Source organism: Lichenostomus cassidix, chromosome 11, assembly GCF_008360975.1.
Source record: "Lichenostomus cassidix isolate B80296 chromosome 11, HeHo_3.0, whole genome shotgun sequence".
Taxonomy (NCBI): domain Eukaryota; kingdom Metazoa; phylum Chordata; class Aves; order Passeriformes; family Meliphagidae; genus Lichenostomus; species Lichenostomus cassidix.
The window spans coordinates 873,450-894,898 of record NC_139492.1 but is presented as its reverse complement, the minus strand read 5'-3'; the positions used below and the strand labels follow the sequence as shown (position 1 = coordinate 894,898).

Genomic DNA, 21,449 nt, shown 5'->3' with positions numbered 1-21,449 from the left:
ACAAAATCCTAGGATGGTTTGGGTTGCAAGGAATCTTAAAGCTCATCCCATTCCACCCCCTGCCATGGGCAGGGACACCTTCCACTATCCCAGGTTGCTCCAAGCCCAGGTTGCTCCAGTCTGGCCTTGGACACTGCCAGGGATCCAGGGGCAGCCACAGTTTCTCTGGGTGACCTCTGCCAGGGCCTCACCACCCTCACAGGGAAAAATTCCTTCCCAATATCCAGTCTAAATCTATATCCTTATGGTTTAGTGGGACTTGGCAGTGCTGTGTTAACAGTTGGTCTCAATGTTCTTGAAGGTCTTTCCCAACCTTAGTGATTCTGCGATTCTTTGAACAGTTGCTGTATTTTATCTATACTGTGTATGCTCAAGCAGGGTCCTTCCTTTTTCCTCTGTGTGAAACCTAAACCTGTTTTCAGGACTGTTTGCTCCTTTTCCCTGCTGCCAAGCTTGTGATGTTAAGTCAGTGAAATTACAAAGATGTTAGGAAATACAGGAGTTATGATAGTCTGTAATATGTCCTAAATCCTCTATATACAGATACTGAACAAAAGCTGATTTACTCTTTGTTGTGTGTTCTTTCCTTCTGAATCTTTTTTTCTTTTAACTTTACAATATAAAAATCTCTGTTGTTCCCTAAGCAGATGGGCTCCAGTTGTTGCGGGTGATTCTCACTTCTGCAAGTGAGAGTTTGGATCTCCTACAGAGTACTCAGAAAAACCAACCAAACCAAAAAAAAAAAAAAAAGGAAAAAGCACAAACCCCAACAACAACAAACCCTCGGCACTGAAGTAGGAAGTGCTTTAGTGGTCACTGATCTGTCTGGTCTGTGCCTGTCTCAGTCTGTTTCTGTTCTGGTTTATGCACTGGGCTTTGTCTCTCTCCTAGTTGCCTTTCTCAGACTCTCAGAGCTTCCTCTGTTGAGCTTCTTACTGAATCCTTGTTATCCTTCTTTGGCTTCCATCCATGCAGTCCCTGTGCCAATCCCTGTGCCAGCTCCGTTATCGGCATTGCCATCTCAGTGCCTCAGACATTCCAGGGGCTGGGGACAGTTTCCCTTTCGTTTGCACAGGGGTACAGGTGTGCTGGCTCAAAGCAGCTGGAAGAACGGTTTTGTCTGCTTGTTCAGAGACTAAAAGGCACTGAACTGTTGTATTTTATTTTCACTGCAGGAGTTACTCCAGTGGCTCCTGAGGTTAATTCTCCCAGGTTAGCCCTGAGGAAGGAAGAGCAGTCGTACTGTGCGATGTGATTCCTCTCTAGTGGTTCCAGTGCCTCTTAGAGTTGAGGGTGGGCTAAGTTTTCTGAAGTGTATCCTTAATTATGTTAGGATATTGGGAAGAAATTCTTCCCTGTGAGGGGGTGAGGCCCTGGCACAGGTTGACCAGAGAAGCTGTGGCTGCCCTTGGATCCTTGAAGTGTCCAAGGCCAGGCTGGACAGGGCTTGGAGCAGTTTGGGACAGTGGAAGGTGGGGGGTGGAACTGGATGAGCTTTAAGGTCCCATCACACCCAAACCATTCTATGATTCTCTGAATTCTCTTTGCTGTAATAATCAAACTTACTCAGTCAATACTGTTTTTAGCGTCTGTGGGAAAACCTGTTTGTCTTGGGTATATGGAGGGATCTTGGGGAGGCTGAAGAGCTGGAGGGTTCCTCAGCTGGCTCTTACAGGCTCTTCCAGGTGGACAAAATAATCTGCTTCAGAGTCTTCCCACACCCAAGCTTTTGTGTGCAGAAAAATCCCTATGGGTCATGTGATATGAGCGTTTTTTAGCAAAGTGAAGCTTTGATTACACGTTGAATATTTCAAACTCCCCTGTTCCCCCATCATTCCTTAAAAACTCTCTGTGAACTAAGCTATTGTGGTGGAATCAGTGGCCTCTGATAAGCTCAGCCACCAAGCTGTGGTGTTTATCATGGGCACTGAAATTCTGTGTAGAACACCTTCAAGAGAAACACATAAACCGACCACAAGGTCTTCTGGCAGAGGCCTGGGTTTTTAGGTATAGAGCAGATTTTGGTTTTAGCATCCCTTACCCACAAAAGTTTCTGAACGATGTTGAATCACATGTATAATTTTATTAAAAATGCAGCGGCCTTTGGAGTGAGGAGTGACAATATGACATTTGGAGCCTTAGTAATACAGGTTTAGCCTAAAACTGTGTCTTAGATTAGCATCATAGGACCTTTATGTATGTGTGTGGGTGCTCTGAAACTGAATTTGCACCCTTAGCTGGGGGTGAGATGGAATACGGACATTGTAATTTTTCCTTTATAGTTTCTTTAATTTGCTGAGCATGTGTGCTCCACTTCACTTCCCTGACTTCCCCCGTGCAGCAGAGGCTACTTGCTGCTTCATGATTTCTAATTGTTTTTTAATCTCAGTTCCATATAAACAACTCTCTTGGCCTGTTTGCTTGCTTGTTTTTTTGATCAGCTTAGTGAACATCATTAGAAGAGATTTCTGCTCTGATGCCGCCAGCTGATTAGAGGAGGACACCAAGGTTTTGTCTAATCTCTGGTGTGACTGTCATGTGCTGCAGCAAGGAAATGGCTTTGGAAGAAGCAGCCAAATCTGTGCGGGTATTAAACCATGTTGAGGAGACGAGTATCAGTGGGGATCAAATGGACAGCCATTCAGTGCAGGGAGCTTATTAAAAGACAAGGATTAACTTGGCTGCTGTTCACGAGGTTATGGAAGTGGTAAGGGATTTCCAGGATGTACCTTTCCTTAATGGCAAAAAATGTCAGCAGCAAGTGGAAAATGCCCCATCTCTGCTTCTAGTGCTGATAATTTGGGTGGTTCTCATCTTCCTCCATGTATGGATCTTGCTCTCCACATGATTTCTGTGGAGCAGGAAAGGTGTCATTACCTGCTAGGCCAGAGGTGGGGATGGAAGGATGCTGCTGGAGCAGCCCCTGGCATTGCAGGAGGTGAAGTCCCAGGAGCAGGTCACAATGGTGGACAGACACAAGTGAGCTGGGGGAGAGCCATGGCTGGATTCCAGCAACCTCCTCAAGGCTGGGCCTGGGAACAACTTGGGGAAATGGTGGTGGAGTTGGTGTGCAGCCAGGGTGCTCTGCATTAGCTGTGGCTGCATTTACCTGCAGGTCAGAGCAAACTTCTCCATCAGGTTTGTGACTTGGCTTCCAGCTGTGGAAGTTCTGGATAACGTGGCTTGGCTTTTGATGGGGAATAGCAAAGCTTAGGGGTACCTTTTCTGTTTGTAAAACAGAAAACCTTTTCTGTATGTAAACCCCATCATGTTTACGGTGTTTGGTCCTGGCAAAGTGAGAATGAGGATGGGTTAGGAATTCCAGAGGTATTTGCTGTTGGTGGGGATGGGAGAAGGCTGAGCACTCGGCCTTTGCTGTAGGCCCAGGTCTGTAACTCAGCCTGGTTAGGCTGTGTGTAGAAATCCAAAAACATGCCTACAAAAGGGCAACTGTGTGTGTGCACTGAGGGGAAGTGAGTAAAACAGGAGAAGGAGCTTGTAGAATTTGATTTGCCATCACAAACCACTAGACTTTTGCACTCCTGCTGCAGCATCACCACATCAGCTTCACACGCTGTTTTTTGTGCCTTCTCAGTGTTATTTTTCCTGAATCTTTCCAAGGCTTTCCTCCTCAAAGACAGAGATCCTGTCACCAGCTGCTGGGACTGATCCAGGTCCATGTTGACCCAAGGACGTATTTTGTGCTCTGTGCCCTCTCCAGCCTGGCATTGGACACTCCAGGGATCCAGGGGCAGCCACAGCTTCTCTGGGCACCCTGTGCCAGGGCCTCACCACCCTCACAGGGAAGAATTCCTTTCTAAATTTCTTGATTATTTTTTATTAGTATATAAATTCGGAATGTTTCGTACAAGTTCAAGTAGTACACAACAAAATCTTGTCTTTCCTGGATTCCAAGTGTGGTGTTGTTGGATCCTGATCTGTGTTTGGTGTGGTTCTGGTCCTTATAACAAAGTGCAGTAGAATTTTCTGGACTGTCAGTACAACTGGCAGGAAGATCAAAGTTCCAAGCAGCTGATCTCAGATGAGAGATTATAAGGGCAGGATAATCGGATAAAAGGCAGTTGAAGAAATTTGACACTTAAAATACTTTTTGTAAATCTGCCTGTCCCTGTGTGTCCTTGGTTTTGGGCGGGGAATTTGCAAAGCTGGGCTTGTCTAGGCAAAATATTTTGGGGAAAGATAGGAGATTTGGAAGTTTACTGTAGATAAGATGTCTAATAACTGATTACCTTAATGCAGGTGAGGCCTTGTGTGGGGAAATGAGTGTGTGGGACTTCTGGCTGATCACTAGTGTTTTGTTATCTTGTTTGTGTGTTATCTTGTTTATATTTCATAGTAACACTAATCCTGAAACATGTGTTCCTTGCTTCCTGTATGGAGAGAGAAAATGTGGTTAAACATTGAGTATGAATGGAGCTACTTCCAGGAAAAAACCCAGAAACTTGAGATCAACCAATGTATTCGTCAAAGGAATTTAAATCAGCAGTAAATTACAAGACACTTAGTGCTGTCAGACAGCTGAAACTTCCTCACTGATTCAGCACTGGCTGCTGGAAGCAGCAATTCTGTCTACACGTTTTTTTCTTGCTAATTATGTAGAAATATGTAATGATGCTGAAATGCTATTTTTGCCTCCAAGTGCAATACTGTATTTCTGTGGCAGCCTTTCCCTTTAGTGGGTGTTTTCTGCATGAATCAACGTAAAATTTCAGCAGGAAGTTTCATGTTCTTGGTGTTGGTGAGTGCACACATGTGTGTAAAAACATGGTGAAGGAGAGGGGCTGAGCAGCAGCTTCAGCTCTTAGTACAGTGTGAGGCATGGGGGGAGCTGTATCCTCTGGGGAAGAATTAGTTTCCTTGCAACAACTCTCATGTTTCTGGAATTTGTCAGTTTTTGCTTTAATGCTATTTATAGTTCAGCATATATAAACATTGGCCTGTGTTTAGGTGAAAACACAAAGTTTCATTTGAAGTCTGATGTGTGTGGAGTAAGTTCATGGCAGCAAGAGTTCTTAAAGGCACCCAGGCGTTTGGGATCCCTCTGGAAAATGTTGAACTGCAGTTCACTAACAAGGTGTTTTACACTGTGAAGATGTGTCTGATGTGAGAAAAGCCAGGAGGGTTGTTTTCCTTTTGAAAGTTTGGATTTGACCATTAACTTCTGCCATGTGTTCATAGATTCAGAGAATGGCTAGGAAGGGAGTGGAAGGCAGCACTTGTTCTCACTTTTGCTCCTGTTTTGCTACAAGGTGTAGCTGTATTTGCGTTTCTTCAGAGATGAGTGCAGCAGTCTCTGCAAGCCCTTGTAAATGAGCTCCAGCCTTTACTCCAGCTGGCACTACTACCTGTAGCAGGGCAGTAAAATCACAGGCAGGTGTTCAGGGCTGCTGCTACTCAAAATGTTCAGTGAGAGGCCCCAAAATGAGGGATTGCAACAGTGTGTGTGTCTGCAGAACCCTTTATATTTCTTATGTAAGTTGAATATACATGTACCCTTCCATTCCTTTCTCCTCAAGAAATCCTCTGAGGGGAGTGAATTGTCATCACCATCATTCTGTCATGACTCATAAAGTACTTGGATTTGACTACAAAACCTTCTTTCCAAACCCCAAGTTATTAGGTAATTGAGAGCTTTTCTCTTTGGGTTGGTTCTTGGGCAATTTTTTGTTTAAGAAATTTATTTTTAACTCTCCAATGTGGCAAAAGTTCTGTGAAGTCTTTTGCTTTAAAGGGATGCTAAAATCCAAGGCTCCCACAGGATAATTTTTTTCTCAGGGAACACATGATTTTCGCAGTAATCCACAAGCAGCACAATTCTAATCTTTGTGAATAATTCCAACAATATGATAAAGAGGGAGGGAAGGAGAAGCCAGCATTAGAATTGAAGCACATTCCCAAAGATCACAAGACCATTAAGAGCAAATCTTTAATTTTATGCTTCATTGATAAAGACCAAGTTCCTTGAAATGTGCTATAAAATACAACACCCAGCCCCTATCCTGAAACACCTAGCACTGCAGGTGTACAAGAAGCTGGAATTAGCTTAAGAGCTGTAAATACGAGAGGATGGAGCAAACTCTTAGGAGGGAACCTTAGGAGGTCTCCTGGGTAACACACAAGGAGGAAAAGAGATCAAAACTGTGGGATTTACACAGCACAGGGAAGCCAGGGACCTGTTGGAGCAAACCCTGAGGAGGTCACTAAGTTGATCCAAGGGCTGGAGCCCCTCTGCTCTGGAGCCAGGCTGGGAGGTGTGGAGTTGTTCACCTGGAGAAAGGAAGGCTCCAGGGAAACCTTAGAGCTCCTTCCAGTGCCTAAAGAGGCTCCAAGAGAGCTGGAGAAGGACTGGGGACAAGGAATAGAGTGACAGGACACGGGGAATGGCTTCCCACTGCCAGAGGGCAGGGTGAGATGGGATATTGGGAAGGAATTCTTAGCTGTGAGGGTGGGGAGGCCCTGGCCCAGAGTGCCCAGAGCAGCTGCCCTTGGATCCCTGGAAATGTCCAATGCCAGGCTGGCCAGGGCTTGGAGAAACCTGGGACAGTGGAACATGTCCCTGCCCATGGCAGAGGTGGAATGGGATGAGCTTTGAGATCCCTCTCCGCGCTCACCTGTCTGTGATTCTAAGACTTTATAGGATGTTGTATGGATGATGGTGCTAAATTAGGCTCTTTTCCTTAGGAAGTCAGCTGCACAGTTGGAATTCTGAGGACAGGTTTGTCTTGGATTCTCATGGAATGTGCTGTCCTCAGCCGTTTGTTCTGGATGAGAACAGTTTCTCTGGAAGTTCGTGAATTATTTCTTTGTTTGAACAAGTTTGTGTCCTTTGTTTCAGTCTTCAGAATGTGCATCTTAATGTTTGTTTGTTTTCTGAAATAACTTTTTTCCATGCTATTATTTCCAAGCGCTTACCGTAACTTTTTCCAAAGGTTCTGAAAGGGTTGGGTTATGGTTCATATCTTTTAGGCAAAAACATTATTTCTTTTCTTGTAGAGGACATGGGTGACTTTTTGATTAAGTTCTTCTTGTTCCACAGAATCTGTCTATGACCTTCTCCCAAAGGAGCTGCAGTTACCACCTTCCAGAGAAACATCCATAGCATCCATGAGCCAAACAAGCGGTGGCGAGGCCGGTTCGCCGCCTCCAGCTGTAGTTGCTGCTGGTAAGGACTCTCCTTTATTCTGGTGTTTTCTTAAGGTTTGTAACGTTCTGGCCAACATGAACAGTGCTGGCAAAGTTCTGAGCGTAAAAAAGAGCTCGTGGAGAAGTAACAGAGTTCATTCTAGGAGAATGTAGGTGGTATAATTCAGCTGGGTGATCAAAAGCGTCAGGTATTTTATGTTAATGGTCGCTGTGTTTCATATATACAGCTCCATAAGAAAGAAATTATCTATTCCTCTCTTCTGTTATGCCACACAGGCAGTTAACTCCTAGAATGCACTCTGTCTTCCAAGGGAATAAATCCCTGTTTGGAACTAAGGCGGAATGCTGACTTACTAAACCAGCGGATTCTAGTTAGGATAAAAATGGAATGGGAGATGACATTTTGGGCCATGAAGCTTTTACCAAAATGTAAGGAGGAAGAAAAGGTCATGTTTTCCATTGGGGCCCGAGGAAGTGTAGTATTTAAACTCCTTTCACACACATCTCTAGTGTGATGTGCTAAAAAATCCTCAAGTACACGAGGATATAATGTATGTCAGCTGGAACTCTGTAAATCACCAGTGTAGTTATTTTTCTAATTGACAGCATATTAAAAAGAGGCATGACCTTTTAATCTGCATCCTTTTCTTACTCCCAGCCATGTTCTAGATTTTAAAGACTCTCACTGATCTTCATTAGACATAAAAAAGTGAGGATCTGGTGACAAAGCTGTGATTTGGGAGATTAGCCTCAATGCTGGCTTGCATCTGGAATTCTTGTCAGTTACTTGTATATATTAGCAAACATGTGTGCAATGGGGAAAAAAAGATCATTTTGCCCACTGTAGATGCATCTCCCTTCACTGGATAAGGTTTTTTTTTTCATAATTTGATTCCCATATTTCTTACAAGATCATGTTCCACTTTCCTAATTGGCCTTAAATTGTTGCTTGAGAAAAAAATGTCTGTAGGGTGAGGATTCAGATAGCTGCATTATTCCTTTTTCTCTCTCTCTGAGTTCATATGCATTAAATGTTTGTGTGAGAATGTTTCCCAGATTTGCATGGTCCAAGAATCCTGATCAGAACCTGAAAGGGTTGTAGGTTTGTCAGAGAAACTTTACAGCACTGCTCACCATTCATGTTTTGCCAGACCTCTCCTGAGAACCTGTGGATTTAACTGTGCACAGTGGAACTTGGTCATTGAAAGAATTTGGTGCTTTTATTATATTGAAAGGATTTGATATTTTATATCACTTACTAAAAAAATAATTTGGGCACTAAAATCAAGATGCTTAATGATGGGTTTGGTTCATAGACAGCAGCAACCAAATCTTGTAGAAACATGCATTCTTTTAAAAACAACTGAACAAAACCACCCCACAAACCCTGTTACACTCTAAATCCACAGACAGACCTGAACTGCTAATTAATTCTGTACCTAACAGAAAAGACTTAAAAACTTGGATGGAACTAAAAGTCTGTTGCCTCCAGGTATTTGGTGTCTGCCAACAGCCAGTCCAGATCCTTTAAAAAACCTGAGACGCATTCGATGTGTTTGGGTTAAACTGCAGCACAAATTTCTGGAATTGAAAACTTTAAAAATTAATGTTGAGGCTTTTTGTTAACACTGAAAGGAGACCTGATCATTCACCTATGAACCACCACGGATCATTCACCATTTCAATGTCAGAGACCACATAGGGTGACAAAGACAGCTGACACTGAGCTGAGAGCTGGGATTGGTCAGCCTGGAGAAGAGAAGGGTGCAGGGTGACTGTAGAGCCCTTCCAATGCCCAAATGGGCTTCAGGAGGCCTGGAGAGGGACTTGGGATAAGGGCCTGGAGGGACAGTTGTTAAAAATTCTGTTCAAACTGCCCCATCCAACAAGACAAAACTGCAGAGGAGCAAAGACCTGCTCTGTTTCCACTGCTGGTTTGAACGTGGCTCGTTCTGGCTGTGTTCTTTGCTGTAGTTGTACCATGTTGGTAGAGAAAGAGGTGGTTTGCTATTTTCTTTAATTGTTTTGGGATTTCTGCAGTGTCTTTGAGAAGCTGCCACCACACTCTCAGTCTGTGTTACCCTGCCTGGAATAGTAACAAGAGGTCTGGCTGGGGTTTCTTCACAGAAAAATCATCCTGGGCTTTGTGCAAGCCAAGTGCTTATACAGGGAAACAAACATACATTTTACACTTATATTTCAAAAGGTTAAGATTGAATATCATTTGCCTGCATCAAATGTTTAGTAGCAGTCTGTAGGCAGATTTTTGGGGAGCTGATGCTGTATTAGGAGCAGGGTACAGAGGAAGGAGTGGCAACCTCTTGTTCTGTGTCTGAAATATTTCCCTTGTTTTGTGTAAATCTTTCTGGGTTTTTTGTCTGTTCTTACTTGCCTTAAAACCTCCTTTTTTAGGAATAAGAGGGAAATGATAGTTCAGTCTGCATAGTGCTGTAGGTAATCTCATTTACCCTTGTTTTTAAAAGGAGGGCCTAATTTGAAAAATTAGCTCACCAAGTAGAATTCCCCTGCAGATCTGATTACTGTGGATAATGAGAGGATTCCATGGCAGGGATTGATCCAGAGTGTTCAGAGCTTTTTGCTACTCCTCTAGTAGTTCACACAGCTTGTTCTCTGCTTCCTGAAACACAGAGTAAGGAAATATCTGTCTGAAATTCAGCTTACTCAAGGCTTTTCTGTCACCTTGGTGTGAGATTTTTGTCCCATATAAATCACATTACAAGTTGAAAATACTGCTGCAGTTAACTCCTGTTTTTTTGGAGGAGCAGGATGGGCTGGTTTTAGCAGCAATGACCTCAAAGGGACAGACTTCTAGTTCTTCTTCCATTTGGAAATTCGTTTTGTGATTTACAGAACAGTTGTAAGAGTATGAAAATGGAATGTCGCTGATTGAATTTTCATTAATTTGTTAATAAATGTGTATCTCCTATTCATTAATCCAGACAAAAGAGGTGTTACCCACTCTCTGAATATCAAACAGGCGAGTATGATTTCATAGAACTCTGGGATTTTGAGCTGCTATCTCAAGCTTCTAACTCTGTAGTTCTTCTGGAATGCAGAAGGGAGTGAAAGGATTTGGTTTTATCCCTGGAAACCTTTCTCTGTGCTCGCCACTTGAATTCTAGTGTCTTTGTTCAGGGGACAGGAAAAGGAAGATTTTGCCTGATACAGCACCATAAACACATTAAATATGAATCATCTTCAGGACTCTGGAAATGCATGAGGGTGTCATGCTGAGAAATGTCATTGTGTGCTGTGCCTGGAAATTTTACATGAAATAAATGTGCCTGAAGCTTTCCCAGTGCTCCTGGACAGTGTTTGTGAGCTTCAGTTGCAACGAGTGATGCTTGAACCTCTTCTCAGCTGGTTCTGAAAGGCTGAACAGTTTTTTGGTGTTGATCAAGACACCTTGAACCTCAAAATGCTTAAAATTCAGTCTGCCATTTTAAGTCCTTTCTCAACGATGTCTTTCCAGCACACAGTTCTTGTGTTTTGAGGATGATCAGGAATATTTTCAACCATTTTCTTTAAATGAGTGTTGGTTTTTCATCTTCTGTCGCCAGTGCAAGGAATGCTCAAACCTTCTGAACCCCAGTCAGCTGTTACACAAAGTCACTTCCCTTCTCCCCATCCCTCCTTCTTCCTGCAGCAAAACTTGGAATGAGATGCTTCAGCTTGTTGATGATCTCTCAAGCTGCTTTCCATTTCCCACAGAGGCAAATACATATATATATATACTTCTATATTTTTTGTATTGCTGTCCAGTTTCCAGTTCTTAATTCTGCAGAGAGGTGTTCCTGCTGCAGCAAAAGGGGAACAGATTTTGTGCTATTGAAATGCATTTACTGATCTCTTTTGCATTCTTCATACTGGGATACAGTTAATCTGTGATGTAGTGAATTCTGTAGTGGCTCCCAAATGCCTATGATTACATCCTAGGAGAAAAGTAGGTAAATGATGAAACTACCTTTTTGTGATCAATTTTATGCTTCTTTTTAATTAAAGGGACAATCTACTTGTCTCAGGCAGCTGCAATTGGCTTTTTTGTTCAGAGTTGTTATTGAAATATTGCCATAAGCATCTTTGGTCATATTAATTATGAAAATAAGGCTTTTCTTCTCAGCTACTACAACAGAGACATGGATAAAGATACCTTCATCACCTGTGGGGTAGAAACTGGGTGTTAAGGTGTCATGTTTTCTGCTGCCAAAATAAGGCTTTTCATAATCCTCAAACTGAAGATTCTAATAAAGCCTCCAAATGGAGATGGGTTTGCTTTGGTTTAGTTTTTCCTGAGTAGCTTGTCAGGCTTCTTCGTTTTTATTTTTAATGAAAATATTTTGTCCATTTATTGTCCTTCCTGGTGTCATTAGTCAGTTTTTCCTGTTGATACAGAAATAATTAGCAGAGATTTCAAAGGGGATCTCAGTGCTGTCCCTAGTTCTCTTATCCTGGGCTTACGATTGCACACTGTAAACAAATGAGCAGAAAAAAAGATTCTTCTTTGTGGTTGGTCTCCAATGCCTGTAAAAACTTCAGTTTCTTTGTAGGCTTTTCCCTTCCTCTTCCCACCACCCTCCCAGTTGGAAATGCTTTCCTGTCATTTCCAGGAGGATGTCTTCCAGGGATTTCTGTCTGCAGCCTGCTTGCTTTGGTCACAGGTCAAATACTTCTTTCTTACACGATGAGCTTCAAGCAGACCCCAATGCTCATTCAAAACTCACCTTCCATGGGTTTCTCCTGGAAGTGTCATGTCCCGAAGGAGCCATGGTGGAGCCCAGTCTGGAGAGGCCAGGCTGTGATGAGGGTCAGCTTAGCTTGGAGAGGTTCCTTCATCATTCCATTTTATGGAAGCATTTTAGATATGTTTGCCCCAAATTAAGTTGGAATATCCCAGCTGTACAGAATTGTGTGTGTGTTCAGGATGTTCCTGCTGCATGAGCTTCCTTAAAATTCCATATTTATATTGGTGTTCATGTCTAGTTCCTCTTTCTTTTAATGGTTTCAGTCTTCATGAATTTCATGTCTAGTTCACATCTTTTTTTCTAAATTAGGTTTGTTTTCAATCTTCATGAATTTAATACAGTCAGTAAACCCAATTCTCTAGAACTCCTCAAACAGAAGCTATTTCATCATTCTTTGAGGGTTTTTTTAAAATACAATTTCTTGCATTAAATGGCTCCTATTATTAGATCAGAAAGACTTGAGAATTACTCTGGGGCATTAAATTCCTTGTTCTTTAATGAATAATAGAAAAACAAGGCAGTGAGGGGCAAGAACAGTCCTATTGTGCCTCTGCTTGGGCACCTCCTTCTGCAGCAGCATTGACATTGTGAAGGCCAAGAGCAGTTCTTGATTTCTGAGGAAAAACCCAACCCTATATTTAAAAATTCAAATAGTCTTCTTAAATTGAGGTGTTCTTTGCCAGATCCATCAGTCCTGATGTCTGATCCAGGGAGACTGGGGAGGAGCTGAGGGGAGGCAGGCAGAGCTTGGAGAGAGCAGCTGAGGATCCCAGAGTTCTGCTTGCTTGGAATCAGCCCTGTGCCACTGAGTGGGAAGGATGTAAGATCCATGGAATTGGTGTGTGTGAGCCACTAACAAAAGTCCTCCTTAGATACCTCAACTTGAGTGTTAATTAAGTAATGGGAGTCATAACCAAACCATTGATTGATGTATTTACCCAAAGTATAATAATAATACACTGCTTGGGTCAGCATGGGAATGTAAAGGGGAATTTACACTGTTGGGCTTAATGTAAATTAAATTAACCTACCTATCTTGAATCTGAGTGTGTTTAATAACTGGTGAATTGGATTGCTTTATGATATTTGCTGGGATGCTAGTTTTTTTCTCTATTAATACACTTAACTTGCATTCTAGCTTCGCCATTCAGAGACAGGCATCGAGTGGTGGGTTGTGTGACAGTGTCTGTCAATAGTGAAGACAAATAGTGCCAGAGACACTTAACCCATCCAATCTCACCCAGGGTATAGGTCGGTCTTGTTTTCAGACTTCTTCATAAGTCTCTTTTCTTTCTTTCTTTTTTATTTTCTTTTTTTTTCCTTTTTTTAAAATTTATTTTTAATTTTTTTGTTTATTTCTGAATAGTGGATTGATACTGATTTGAAACTAAACTTTTTGGAAAAGTTTTTGACATGACATCAGTAATACAAGAAGAAGAAAAGTAGAACCCCAAGTTTGGCATGTGAGGTGTTGAAAGCAGGTTTGCAGCCACTTTGTAAGTTCTGGGTTTTACCTTTAAAACCTTTGACAACACAAAGGTCGATGGTGGAAATTCTGCACAGTTTCCTTTTGGGTCTGTTCTGAAATTGTTCTTCTGTGTCCAGGGGTTCAAATAAACCAATTAACATAAAAAGATCTTACCAAGGACATGACATGTAAGGTAAATGAACACATTTAATAGAAGTTATACTTCACATATTGCGTTTATACACCACTTAGTCCTCACCGTGTGGGTGAGTTTTCATTTTTGACACTTGTTTCCTGCACACAGCACAGAGGATACCATGGGATGCAGGGGAGGTTCCGAGAGAAAAATTAGTTCTTTAATGGCTTTTTGCTTGTCCTGGCTGTCCATGCACAGGTGGCTGGAAAACTTGTGAAACCAAAAATATCTCCAGTTTGTCTTTGCAATCTTAAGCTTTCCAGCCTGGGAAATGACTTGCTTTTGTAATGAAAGAGCAAAGTCATCAGGACACTGTTTCTCTTTGAGGACTTGGTAATCCTTGTTGTATTTAAGGGTGTTTGAAAAGAGTGAACAAGGATTTCAGGATTGGCTCCACAGAAGTGTTACCTAAAAAGACTCCCTCAATGCCAAGTAGTGATTTTTTTTTTTTCTCTCTCCTGCCTTTCTAACCCTTTTTGTTAGAGGCTGAATGCCTTGTTTGACTGCACAGGAGAATAGGATCTAGGAAATATGTCATTGCCTTGGTTGCTAATGTAGGAGGTAATAAATTTTCTGTACTTTTTGGTACTGAAAAAAAAGCTTGCCCTGGTTTGCTCACAGGGACACTCTTTGCTATGTGCTCCCTTACTTTTAGTCCTTGTGCTGGACTGACTGATACAATTCTGCCTCTTTTAGGGAGAAAAAGCTTGTAGCACAGGCAACAAAATCTGAATTACTTCTTCCAGCTCCATTTCATGTTACAGTGATGGCAGTGAAGAGATTCAGGAGGTTTAGTTTCAACAGTGATCACAGTTGCTCTAATGTGGAATATTCTTTTCTCTTGTTTTTTATTGAAAAAAGGAGAAAAAATAAACCCCACCTTGGGATGCTGGTGCACATTTCATTTCTGTTCCTGAGGCTGCACACTTGTCATGACAAGCACTTGGCTTCTGTTCAGTGTCATTGCTCTGAAAGCAAGTTTGATTTTGAGACTGTGTTAAATGAAATATATTCAGTCTTCTATTTCAAAATGTACCTACTCACTTAAAAATACACATCTGTATTTGTCCTTGCACGCACTGTTAAATTGCAAATCATGAGCCACCTGTAACAACTCCCTTTAGTATGTGTCTAAAGAAAGTAAAATAAAAAGAATTTATTCCTCAAACTGGGGAAGGTGTGTGTATGCTCTCACCTTGTAAAGTAACACAAGTTAAAATTACGGACTAATTTTTTTTCCAAAATGCAGCATGTTCATCCAAGAAATCTCCTTTGGGTGTCAGATACAAATGTCACTGGCTTTGGAATAAAATGATGAGCCCAAATGGGAGCCATGTAAAGCACTGTTTATTCATTGCAGTAACTTCATGAATTCTTATTTGATTGACCCAGTTTATTTATTAGTTCAAAGGAAGATGAGTTGGCTGAAGGCCTGCAGACTCTGAGAAAACACAGATTTCACTGTTCCTTAGTATTTCCATAACTTAAAATGTTACTGAAAAATCACTAATTGATCTGATTTATCCCCCAAAAAGTTTTTAAATCTTTGTATTTGACTGTTCCAGTACAGCCAGTTTATTCCATTTGCTGTAATATTTATCATGCTTTCTTATTTATGGGTGGTAATGGCATTAATGTATTATATAAGTCTAAAACAGAGGTTTTCTTGCTATTACTGTTCACTTTGGATTTATTTCCATTATCTAATCTTATAATTACACAGGGGCATCTCTGATAAATGGAGGAGAGTGTAACCAATTTAGAATGGACAATGTTTGCTTACTTTTTAAAAGTATAAAAGCCCCATACACATATTCGTACATATAAATACCTTTTAACTTCTAGGAAAAGAAAGGATGAGAAATTGTTTTGGAGAGCAATAATGATGCCATTGCAATAATGATAATATTACACAGTGCTGCACCCTGAAACAACACTACCATCACCAGCTCTTTTAGCTTTGTGCTGAAAAAGCATTTGGTTCAGTGATATATTTATTTTTTTCCCTAGGAAAGTGAGGGAAAAATGCGGGTTTTGCATTCCTGGCCAGGAGATGCACTGACACACCTGCTGAGCCTCGTGCTTGGTGTACAGAGCTGAGCCTGGAGTGTCCAAGGTTTTCTTACACTCCTGGGATTGATGGGAAAAGATAAATCTGATCTTTATCAGTTGGAGGAGGAATCCTGCAGTGGAAGTCCTGCTGCCTGTCCATGTGTGTGATGATTTCATGGTCTGAGTCCTTGTCCCACAGACCCTGATGTGCCCACACTGCCTCGGGCTCTTCCCTGAATTCCATTCCCTGCCCTTTCCTGGGGCAAATCCTGGGATTCAGCACCCTCCGTCCTGCAGCTCGCTGGGTGCTCCAGGGGCTCCCTGGGCACACTTCTGCTTCTCTTTGGAGGTATAAATGATGGATGGAAACTAATCCTCTCTGCCAAAACAAACATCCCAAATAGCAACGGGCTGTCTCAACTCAAAGTGGCTGCAAATCAGCTCCTAAATATTGTCACTGGAAAGAATATCTAGATTTAATAGTTCTTGCCAATCCTAGAAATGTTTTTGAAAGAAGCATTGCATTAATGCATGATATAGAAAGGAGAAATTTGCCTTTAAATTGGAATGCAAAGTGACTGAATTCTCCAATTTCAGCCACTGTATTTGCCAAAGAACAAGCTGGAAAATGGAACTGGTATCATTCAGCTGCTCCTGGTTCACTGGGAGACTCGGGGAAGGCAGAATAGTTTATTGATAAACTGTAATGACCACTAAATTTGACAGTCTGTGAAGTGGTGTGAGTTTGCTTTTACATTTATTTAGCACAGAAAAGCTGTAGGAAACAGTAATGATTTAAGAATTATCATCAGTCATTGATACTCCAAGTAATTCCCAGTATAGGAAGGTTGCCTGAGTTTTACTGTTAATTAAATGTCTATATCATGGCTGAACATACTTTATTCTGTTACTTTTAAGTAACTAAAACTGTATGAAATAGTCCAGCTGTCTCTAAACCTTTTAGACTTGAGAGACTATTACAATATTTTGGACTTTGAAAAAATCCCAAAGCAGCAAGAAGGAATCTTAGTAATAGGGATTACCTGTATGACAGCAGTAACTAGCTGAACAAACATATAGTATTATTATGTATATATTTAATGTACAATTTGTTTCCAAAATTAGGTTATTTCAGTGCTTCTGTTTTATCAGGTGTGGGTGGCAGTGCAGAAATACAGAAAACTGGGTTTCCCCATGGGAAGCTGAAATCTGACTGCAAAATTCAGTTCAGTTATTCCCCAGTGAGCTACAGCTGATTGAAATGAATACATAAGTACATATGTTTGTCTGGCCTGCTTCCCCTCGAATATTGAACTTACCTATTCCACTGATTGTCCTTCAAAATTCTTCAATGGGAACGATTGTGATGTTCTCCAGAAATCCTCAGGGGTTTGGTTCAATAATTTTCACGTTTCTAAACCAGATTGAGCTCTAGGAGCTCTAGAGAAGTTGCAGTCACAGTGTTGGAAATCTCCTGTTTAATGTCAATTTTTCAGAGGTCTGTCCCAAGCTATCTCTGTGGAAAGGACCAATAAAATCTGAGAGAAATTGGTCCCAGTGACTGAACGAGTGAAATTAGAGAAATTCCCAGTCCTTGGATCAGCGTGTCTCCAACACAGATATTTCATCCCTGAATTGAACCTTCAAAATCAACAGCTCACTCATAGTGACTGATACCAGTTCCATTTTGCCTACCAACTCAGTTGATTTTATATTTTATTTCTCATTTATGATGGAATAATCAGCAGCTCTTTTTCTCATTTATTTTCTCATATTTTTATTCCAGGATTTGCCTCTGAAGCAGGGAGTGTCTGCATTAAAAATGACCTGTAGTTCTCTGCTTCATAGGTTAGAAACTTATTTTAATATTTTGTGGCTAAGCACAGTCCCATATTTTTCAAAAAAAAGAAATTAAAATTTTCCAACAATAAATGGTTTAATTGGCATTGAATGTGGATTATAAGCGTTTTGCTTTGGGGCTATTTTAGATGAAATGGCTTCTACACCAATAATTAGTCCAGCTGAGGCAATGAAAGCTCTGTTTACTCGCAGCCATTTGTACGAATTAACATTAAGTCATAAAAAAAATTTGATTACAGTGGATCGTGCTAAGATCTGTTTGGACATTTCCAAAGTATTGGCTAGGCTGTATGGCTTTAAGCACTTCCATTCCAAAACCGAACCAAATTCCAAACATTTCTCGGGGGAAAGCAATCGGTTCCTAAATCACCTTGATCTCACTGGGACTGCTATAGCCAGCGCACGCCGCGCCACGGCTCCTGTATTTACTTGTGAATTGTACACCGCAGATGCTTCTTCAGCTCCCTCCTCTTCCTCCATGGGCGGTGCTTGCAGCTCCTTTACCACCTCTTCCAGCCCTACCATTTACTCTACCTCAGTCACCGACAGCAAGGCTATGCAAGTGGAGAGCTGCTCCGCGGCCGTGGGGGTAAGTACCCGAGGGGTAAGTGAGCAGCAGATAACCAGTAACACAGCCCAGCAGCACCCGGCCACGCCGAAGCGCCACACAGTCCTGTACATCTCGCCACCACCCGAGGACTTGCTGGACAACAGCCGGATGTCCTGCCAGGATGAGGGCTGTGGATTGGAGTCAGAACAGAGCTGCAGTATGTGGATGGAGGATTCACCCTCCAACTTCAGTAACATGAGTACCAGTTCCTACAATGATAACACTGAGGTGCCACGTAAATCGCGCAAACGCAACCCAAAGCAGAGGCCAGGGATCAAACGCCGAGATTGCGAAGAGTCCAACATGGATATCTTTGATGCCGACAGTGCCAAAGCGCCTCACTATGTCCTTTCTCAGCTCAGCACGGACAGCAAAAGCAACTCAAAAGCAGGAAATGGGTTGGTATCTGTCTTTTTTTTTGGTTTTTTTTTTGGTTTTGTTTAAAAGAAAAAACGTTCTATCTCAATATGTAAACCCAAACTAATAAAAGTGCCCCCGTGCCCTGGCAAATGTTCTGCCCAGGCTCTCACATAAACCCCTCCCTTCTCTGCTGTCCTTGTCATGTCCTAGCCAGGATAAGTTCTTCCTGCCCCCAGAAATTCTGGCTGCCCCTGGATCCCTGGAAGTGTCCGAGGCCAGGTTGGACAGGGCTTGGAGCAACCTGGGATAGTGGAAGGTGTCCCTGCTCATGGCAGGGGATGGAACTGGATCTCTTGGAGGTCCCTTCCAACACAAACCACTCCATGATTCCGTGATAAGTTCTCATTAGACTCGTTAATCTTTATTTAGAAGATATAGCTAAACTTTCCTGCAGCCATTAAATGCAGCGCTGATGAGCTCTTCTGTTCTTTAAGTGAAATTCCCAAAAGACCACACAATTCCATTTATAAAATGGCAATGAAAATGTATTTAAAAAGAAAGGCAGAGTGGAATGGGCACACCCTGAATGGTTTTTTGCAGGATTTTATGTGAGGATTTCAGCCTGTAAGCTTCACCTGCTGCTCTATTTGTCAGATAGAGATAGGGATGGGAGTAGAAGTTAATGGTTAATGGCTCGTTAAAATTTCTCACAATTCAAATTATCACTTGCTTTACTTTTTTATGAAATGTTAAGACAATATGGTGAACCAGGTTTTGGTTTTTCCGTGTGAATTCACTTCTGTATTTGATTTTTTCAGAAATAAATCTCTAATGCTGTTTCTCTCTGTGCTTCTGGGTTGTGTGCGTGTGTCTGCGTGGGCACGCCTGGGTGGTGGCCCCTCATCTCCCACTTCACACTGTTCACTAAGTGCATTCCAGTAGCTGCTTAAAGATGAAAATTCCATCAGTTTGCGAGAGTGTGTTGAAACATTTCTTTTTTTATTTTATTTTATTTTTTAACTTGTTGCTGCTCTAGTACTTTTAAAATGGTCAAATTTATAGATTTGGCTCTTTTGTTTTGGGCTTTTTTTGGGGCAGGAGTGCATTTTGGTTTCACTTTTGTGTCTGTGCTTGCAGTACGTTCTGACGTTCATCACAGCAACGGTGAATATTAAAATTTGACTGATGGCAAAGCTGATGAACTTCTCATATCCCAAAGGGAAAGAGCCTGGAGTCTGTATTCCCAGGGTCAGTGCAGTTCCATACTTAAAATTTCACTGTGCAAAGCAGTTCTGGGAACATGTCCTGAGTGTGCTGCTGCTTCCTGGGCATGATGCCCAGGGTTTGCATCTGCAAAGATCAATGGTAATAAAGTAAAAAATTAGTAGCTGGTAGACCCCAGGCAGCTTGGAATGAGGAAAGTGCCTCCCCAGCTCCGAGGGACCAGGCTCTCCCTTACACAGGGAAAAGCTGTATGGAAAGGCAGGAACTGTGCCACTGTAAATGTGATCTCAGGGAGCTTTTGAAAACTCTGAAAGAATATATGAGGTCTTGGTCTAAGAACAAGACATAACTTCTCCTAAAACATGGGGCTAACCAGGGAAATCCATGGGTTCTGTGAGTGCAGAGGGCAGAAAGAAAGGAATATTTTTCCTCATGTGTCACATACAGGCCAGACTGAGCTGCAGGAAAACTCCCTGGTAACAGAACTGTCCTTGGAAATAAATGCTCTGTCATCAGAAATGGCCAAGATCTTAGAAAACTTAATTTTGCTATTGGAATATGGAGATTTGGCATTACAAATCTGGGTCACCGTAGTGACTGGAGTTTTTTAAACTCCCCAGCCTGGTGGAGCTCAGCCAAAGGAGTTCATTTACTTTTGGCTTTAAGAAAAGAGCAAGGAGAGCTGCTGTGCTGCGTGGTGAATGGAAATGGCATTTGCCCCTAAAGACACAGTTCTCATTAAAAGCCAGGAAGAGAAAGAATATATTCCTGTGGAAACTTGGAATTTGTGAAAGCCTTTTTAGAAGTGGATGAATTGGTGGTGATTCAGGGCAGAGACTCAGGTTTCCGTGGTCTCACTTTCACTTTCAGGTCTGCCCTGATGGCAGAGCAGGACCAGGCCAGCCTTTACTCAGATCTGTTCAAGTAGAGTCACAGGACTTGCCATTTATATCCTTCTTAAAAAAAGAAGTGCTAGATTAAAGGATATTTTGTCTGGTAATGATCAAATTAATAAATTTTGTGTATGAAATGTACAGGCGTGAATATTAGCAATACGAATAAATGGAATTAAAATAAATTCATTAATTGAAAGTATGTGTAAGTGATGTGCCCTTGTGTTTTGAGGAGAAAGACCACTGAGAAGTTCTGGTGAAGGCTTCAAGTTGCCTTCTGGTTTGGCTAATCTGGTTGAAAGTAATGATTAAGTTTCTAGAGGAGGGACTTCAAAATAATTGTGAGGAGTATTTCTCTGCATAAATATAACAATAAAATATTAGTATGCTGACAATTAAGGTAATTGGAATTTAAGGGTACAGTTCTCTTGGAGAGGTCAGTGTTAATGTCACCCTGCTAACTGTGGCCAAACTGATGTATGATTCCATGACTTCAGGGCTGTGGTGGAATGGGAGGTAAAGTGCCCAACCTTTCCTGGGGCAGAAGGAGCAGTGCCAGGCCAGAGCTGGGGAGGGCTGGAATCTGACATGTGCTGTGTCCAGAGGCTGCTCTGTGCACAGCAGGAGCTTTGGGAAAGGTGTGGATCATGGTTGTTAGTGTAAATTATCTGGTGCTGGGGAAGAGCTGGGTCACCCCAGCTCCACGTCAGTGAGAGCCTCATGCAGTGGCAAAGCTCCCAGTAAACAATTTTGAAGAAAAAGCACTTTTCACCCTTTTTGAGAAAGAAAAAACCCTGGATAAATTACTTCCGTAACTTGCACATTGAAACAGGATTTGTTTTTTAAGCAATTCACTCCT

The 21,449-nt window shown here is 41.9% G+C and overlaps 1 protein-coding gene across 10 annotated transcripts in view; it reads left to right on the top strand.

Moving 5' to 3' along the window:
- The window catches only part of NFAT5 (nuclear factor of activated T cells 5), a 54,458-nt gene that overhangs the window by 11,876 nt on the left and 21,133 nt on the right, over window positions 1-21,449 (top strand). For 5 of the 10 annotated variants that reach the window (XM_085071275.1, XM_085071273.1, XM_085071274.1 and 2 more), the window contains exons 2-3: window positions 7,058-7,183; window positions 17,953-18,511. In XM_085071275.1, coding sequence (XP_084927401.1) covers window positions 7,058-7,183; window positions 17,953-18,511 — 685 coding nt within the window. The other 5 variants (XM_085071277.1, XM_085071276.1, XM_085071278.1 and 2 more) reach the window with 5 other exon arrangements.